The sequence below is a fragment of the Myotis davidii genome, unplaced genomic scaffold (genome assembly GCF_000327345.1).
Source record: "Myotis davidii unplaced genomic scaffold, ASM32734v1 scaffold268, whole genome shotgun sequence".
In the NCBI taxonomy this organism is placed as follows: domain Eukaryota; kingdom Metazoa; phylum Chordata; class Mammalia; order Chiroptera; family Vespertilionidae; genus Myotis; species Myotis davidii.
The window spans coordinates 588,874-594,963 of NW_006383015.1; the positions used below are offsets into that span (position 1 = coordinate 588,874).

Here is a 6,090-nt window from a genome sequence, read left to right on the forward strand (position 1 = left end):
TTTAAATACAGTTCCTCATGTTGTGACCCAACCATAAAATTATTTTCGTTGCTACTTCATAACTGCAATGTTGCTACTCTTATGAATCGTAATGTAAATATCTGATATGCAGGATGGTCTTAGGCGGCCCCTGTGAAAGGGTCGTTTGACCGAAAGGGGTTGCGACCCACAGGTTGAGAACCGCTGCTCTAAAGGGTAACAATGAAGTCCTGACGTGTTTTCAGGGACTATGTAGAGTTTTATATTACAGTAAATATATTTTACATTTCAGAACTCCATGGATTTTAATCTTTATATTGTTTGTTGCCAACACAGAACTAGTAAAAATGTAATTTTAACACACAGTTGTAAGTACTTGAAGTAGATACCGGGCTGTATATCATGAACATTAACAAACTGGTATACTAATCTTAATCCATTATTGTGAATAGCAAACTTGCTAAAGAGTGTCATTTACAAAATATATATTCTCCAAAATTAATTTGAAAGTTCCTCAGCATGTTAAAGTATGCTATTAAGAGGGTGCCTTCTGGAATGTGCCATAAGACATATATAGGATTACTACAAAATGTTTAGTGCACCTGGCAAAGGTCAAGAGTATAGCATTAAATAAATCATGATAGATACAGAGTCCTAGTATGGCATTTGCTACTGGCATAATGGCTCCAAGATTAAAATCTCTCGCTGAGTCTCCATGAGTTTTAGAGATGCATAAGTTCCTACATTCCTCTGCAGTCGCCTTTACCAATCTCCAACTCTTTGACATGATCTCACTAAGTGTTGATACTGTTTCTGAATTTTAATAAATTATTTTTCCCACTTGTTATTAATCTCTCATTAACCTCATTATTTTTTTAATCTTTTAAAGGGGCCAGAGTCTTGACAATCTCAGCAGAGTGACCCCTGAAGTGAACAGAAGTAACTCAGGGTGAGGATTATGTCTGATCATTCTTCCTTCCCCAGCTGCATAGAGTTGTGGCACTCTTCAGAGAGGCTGTGTGGAAAAGGCTTTGAGTTTGAATCAGGAAGTCTGGGTTCCATTATTTGCCACGTGGGTGCCTTGAACACACTGGCTTAGGCCTCTATAGTTATAAAATGTTTCTCCCACCTTTGTCACTTGATTATTAAGAGAATGGATATAAAAATAATGGGTATAAAATCCCTTTAAAGCAAAAATGCACTATAAATGTAAATCATTAACACAAAAAGGGTATAGCTATAGCATCAGAGGAGCCAGGTGAAAGTTTTTGGCAAATCATTAAATAATTCCTGAATATTTTTTTTAAAACTCAATCTTGCTTACTTTTACAGTTTTATTTTTAGGGTAAATGAGAAACTGGCCAGTGTGTCAATGATTTGTATAGAGGTCTTTTCTCTCCCTCTCTCTTTTAAATGAAGGGCATAAACTGGTATTAATTCAAATATGAAAACTTAATAGTATAATTCATCTTGAGTACATATAGTCTTTAAATTAATATACTTAGTTGATTTAATTCCATTTTTACTTACCATGTGTTTGCTTTTTGGTTTAAAGTTCCAGAGACCTTGATAACCTCATCAAAGTGAATCCAAGAACAGACAAAAGTGTGCAAGGGTGAGATTTAATAAGCTCTTCTTTCTCATTTCATGCTGACCCAGTGCTTAAAATAGAATTAAATCATCATTTCAGCTGACTGGCACTTGAGAGTTCAAAGAAAGCCATGTAACCTCCACAACCTTATATCTAAAATGTTAACAATTTTGGCCAATTAGGTGAATAGTTGTTTTCCAGGATGGACAGGACACTTTTATTCATTGATTTATTTGTTTTGTTGAGCAGAGGGGTGGCACAGGAAAGGGGAAAGAGAACTGGACTGGAATCTGCACGTGAGGGCTCTGCCCTCACTCACTGTGTGAACCAGATTGGTTCCTCCCTGCCTGAGCTTCATTTTTCTCATCCTCAAAGCGAGGAAGTTGGACCAACTGCTCTAGTTACGTCCAACGCTAATTCCAATACTACGTCTCAGGAAGATGGTTGGAGTAACAGAAAGTGCATGCACTCTGGAGTTAGATTGCTTAGCTTGAAATTTCAACCCTGCCACCCTTAGCCATGTAGGAAAAACTTAATCTTTCTGTGTCTCAGTTTTTCCCTTCATGAAATTGGGAGGATAGTTCTTCTGTCATAGATTTGAGGTGAGGTTTAAATCACATTAATTATGTAAATCACTTAGAACAGTGGCCCATCACAAATTTTCTAAATTTTCTAAAAGCTTTAGTTATTGTAAAATCTTTCTATGCAGTTATAGCTAGGGCACAATAAATATATTCACAGCGCAGAAACACTTTAATCCTTTGAGATATCTCTGTTATAATAAATACTTAATAATAAAATATTTTATAATAAAAATGTCCCTAAGTTTTAATAAATATTTGCAACTGCATGATATAAATGGACCATTGATCTGATCATTTCTATAATGTCTTAAAGGTGCCAAAGTGTTGCCAGCCTCATCAAGGTGGCTCCTGAAACAAACAGAACTAACCAAAGGTGAGGTTCATGGAACTCTCCTGTCTCTTATCCCCCTTTTTTCTATTTGACTTAAAAACATGATGAAACTTATTGTCCCATCATGGAGACAGCCAGCGAGGGGACTCAAAATCAATAGCTCTGTGTCAGCAATCTGGCATTTACATTCTTGTTCAGGGCTCCCTGGCTGTGAGCTTTAGTGGAGGAGAGGAAATTCTTTAGAATATCTCTTATCAGTATGGGATTTGTGTTCCATGCTTGGGGTTCCTTCAAAATGAATCATGAGATGAAACATCATCCCAAAACAATTTCCTAGAGATAAGTACTCTAAACAAGGTTGTTGTTTTTATTTATTTTTTATTTTTTAAAATCTTTATTGTTGAAAGTTTTACAGATGTCCCCCTTTTTCCTATTGACACCTTCTAGCCCACTCCGCCAAGCCCAAAGGAAATTTCTCCTTGCTTCTTCCCCCCTTCTTTATTCCCTCTACTCTTACTGTCTACCACAAAAACCCCCACAAAAACAAACAAAAAAAAACCCTAAAATTGGAAGGTCATTTGAAAAAATTATTCTTAGTTCATTGAAATAATAAGGAATATAAAAAATGACATTTCTCTGCCTCGCCAGTGTTGCTCAGTGGTTGAGCATCGACTCATGAATCAGGAGGTCGTGGCTGGATTCCCTGCCAGGGCACTTGCCTGGGTTGCAGGCTCGATCCCCCCTAGAGGATATGCAGGAGGCAGCCTATAGATGATTCCTTCTCATCATTGATGTTTCTATCTCTCTCTCCCTCTCCCTTCCTCTCTAAAACCAATAAAAGCACATTTTTAAAAAATGACATTTGTCTTTCATATAGAGGGAATTTTCTCTAAGACACATCATGTTAAGTAAGCAAAAAGATGACAAAACCATGATGCTATAAACATATATTGTCATGGTAGTTTGAACATGAGTCAAATACAAAAGATACTAAGGAATATATTTTTTTTTCTGGTAGATTTCCTTTCTTTGCACATAGGAATGCTTTTCTTTTACACTATGTAGCTATCATGTAAAGAGTCTTAGGCTAGATCAGGAGACAGCAACTTTTGCTTGAAGGTTCTAGACAGTAAATATTTAAGGTCTGGGGAGTCCAAAACAGTTCTGTTTTAACTAGTCAACTGGCAGCCATACATAGTACATTATAAACAAATGGATGTGGCTGTGTTCCAATAAAACTTTATTTACAAAACCAGACTGCAGGCTGGACTAGATAGTATTTTATGTGGGTGTGAAAGATGAATTCTGAATATAGTTGGGGTAACTTCCCAAACACAGTCCACTGCCCACCCATCCCCACCCTTTGCATATATTTTATTTTATAGTTACCCCAAAATTTTATCACTATTTTATCTGAATATTTAGTGCTAAATTGTCCTTAGTTTTGGGGTGTTTTTTTCACCAAATAAGAACATAACATTATTGTCTTTGTCTGGGAGTCAGATATTGAGTTTAGAGGCTATGTAATACTTTACTTTGGAGATTAAGATTCAGTGAAAGTTAGGTCTCCCTTGTTCCTCTTCCAAAAATACTTAGTTTCTACAGCTGTAGAAACAATTGGTTTAATCTCTTTTAAGCCTGAGCTTATTTACCTGTAAAGTGAGTTACTACAAAAATTAGGTAAGATTGAGCCTGTAAAGCACTCAGCACTCAAGTACTTATTAGCCATTATCTATTAGTGTTATTGTTACTATTTTTTCTTAATTGTTGGGTCCTTGTAGCACTACTCAATGCTTAAGTCAAAGAAGATAGCAGCCCGGCCAATACCATGCATCAGGAAGTTGCCAACCGATCAACGTTTCTCTCTCTCTCTCTCTCTCCTCTCTCTCTCTCTCTCTCTCTCTCTCAAATCAATTTAAAAAATCATTTAAAAAAGATAACAAAGAAATTATCCTATTATATTGAAACTTATAAAATGATTGATATTCAACCATTTTTGACCCACCAAATGATAATTTCATATAGTTCAACATAGTCATATGGGAAGATATGTGCATAAAATGAGTTTGCAGGTTAATCCTAAAAATTATTTAAGTGATATAAGCCTTTCTGATCTTTGTTTCTCCTCAGGATCTATAACATTGTCCCCACAATGAAGTATATAAACTTAGGGTTTTTATTCAGGCTCTTTGGTATTAGGGTTTGTATGAAAGCCCAGTGTAATAGCAGAAATGTCCCATTAAAGTTATGATTGCCTATTTGAATGTTTAGAATAAAAACAAGTTTTATAATCTGAAGTCTTACTAGTTCTGATTTAGCATTGCATAAAGCGTGATTCTGAAGTGATTTCATTTATATTTTGAAGTAACCTCAATATTACATATTCATGTTATATATATTACTATATGCCTTAGAATCAGAAAATAACTTGTTTTTGAAAGTCTCAGTTTTTATGTTTGTTTAGTTGGTTGGGTTTTTTTGGAGGAGAGGGAGAGAAATATGGAAGATACGAAAATGATGAGCAATTTTATATTTTCCTCTTATCTATTGAAACCTCCAAAAATATTTTTAATGCTAATTCTACTATAAAATATAATATAGATAATAAGGAGTTTGTAAGTAATTTAAATTTGAGGTTACCTTTAAAGAAATAAAATAAAATGAAAATGAATTTTCATAAGTACAAAATTATGCAAGAAATGGATAGTAGCAATCTGGTTTTTCCTAGGGCTAACAAGAGAATTTAAGTAATGATGAAGTTTTAAATTAGCAACAATCAGCCCTTGCCAGGTAGCTCAGTTGCTTAGAGTGTTGTCCGGATCTGCCAAGGTTGAGGGTTTGATCCCCAGTCAGGGCACATATAAGAATCAACCAATGAATGCATAAATAAGTAGAATAACAAATCTGTATTACTCTCTCTCCCTTCCTCTATCTTTTTCCCTAAAATCAATCAATAAAAAATTAAATTAGAACAATAATTGAATTAAATATTAAGGTTGAAAAAATATGCACATTATTGATTTTAGTTGATTTGACTAGCTATTGAAACTTACAACATTGTTTTAGGAACCAGGACCTGAACGATCTTATCAAAGTGAGCCCCTCGGCAAACAAAAGGTAAGCTTATTAAGATTTTTCAAGACTCCTGAGCAAGTCTCCAATTTATGCCAAAAAATAAAATTAGTTATTTGGCTAAGGACATTTTGCAAGGGGATATGAGAAATAAAGAGAACAAATTAATTTGTTTTTTTGTTCTGTTTTATTTTGTTTTTAATCCTCACTGGAGGATATTTTTCCATTGACTTCTAGAGAGAGTGGAAGAGAGAGGGAAAGACAGAGAGAAATATCTATATGAGAGAAACACATTGATTGGTTGCTTCCTGCATGCACCCTGACCAGGGCCAGGGCTGGGAGGAGCCTGCAACTAACATACGTGCCCTTGACTGGAATGGAACCTGGGACCCTTTGGTGCACAGGTAGATGATCTATCCACTGATCCAAACTGTCTAGGGCAAATTGATTTGTTGATGTATAATAATGCTATAAAGATTTTTCTTTGATTATTGCTTCCATTTATTTCATTAGAATATTGTTTAAAATAATAA

The 6,090-nt window shown here is 35.0% G+C and overlaps 1 protein-coding gene across 1 annotated transcript in view; it reads left to right on the forward strand.

The window, feature by feature from the left end:
- SCEL (sciellin) overlaps positions 1-5,621 on the forward strand; it is a 50,307-nt gene extending 44,686 nt beyond the window's left edge. The window contains exons 15-18 of the mRNA XM_015558123.1: positions 869-928; positions 1,535-1,594; positions 2,468-2,527; positions 5,552-5,621. Coding sequence (XP_015413609.1) covers positions 869-928; positions 1,535-1,594; positions 2,468-2,527; positions 5,552-5,606 — 235 coding nt within the window. The 3' untranslated portion in view covers positions 5,607-5,621. The remainder of the gene's footprint in view (positions 1-868; positions 929-1,534; positions 1,595-2,467; positions 2,528-5,551) is intronic.
- Positions 5,622-6,090: the final 469 nt, after the last annotated feature.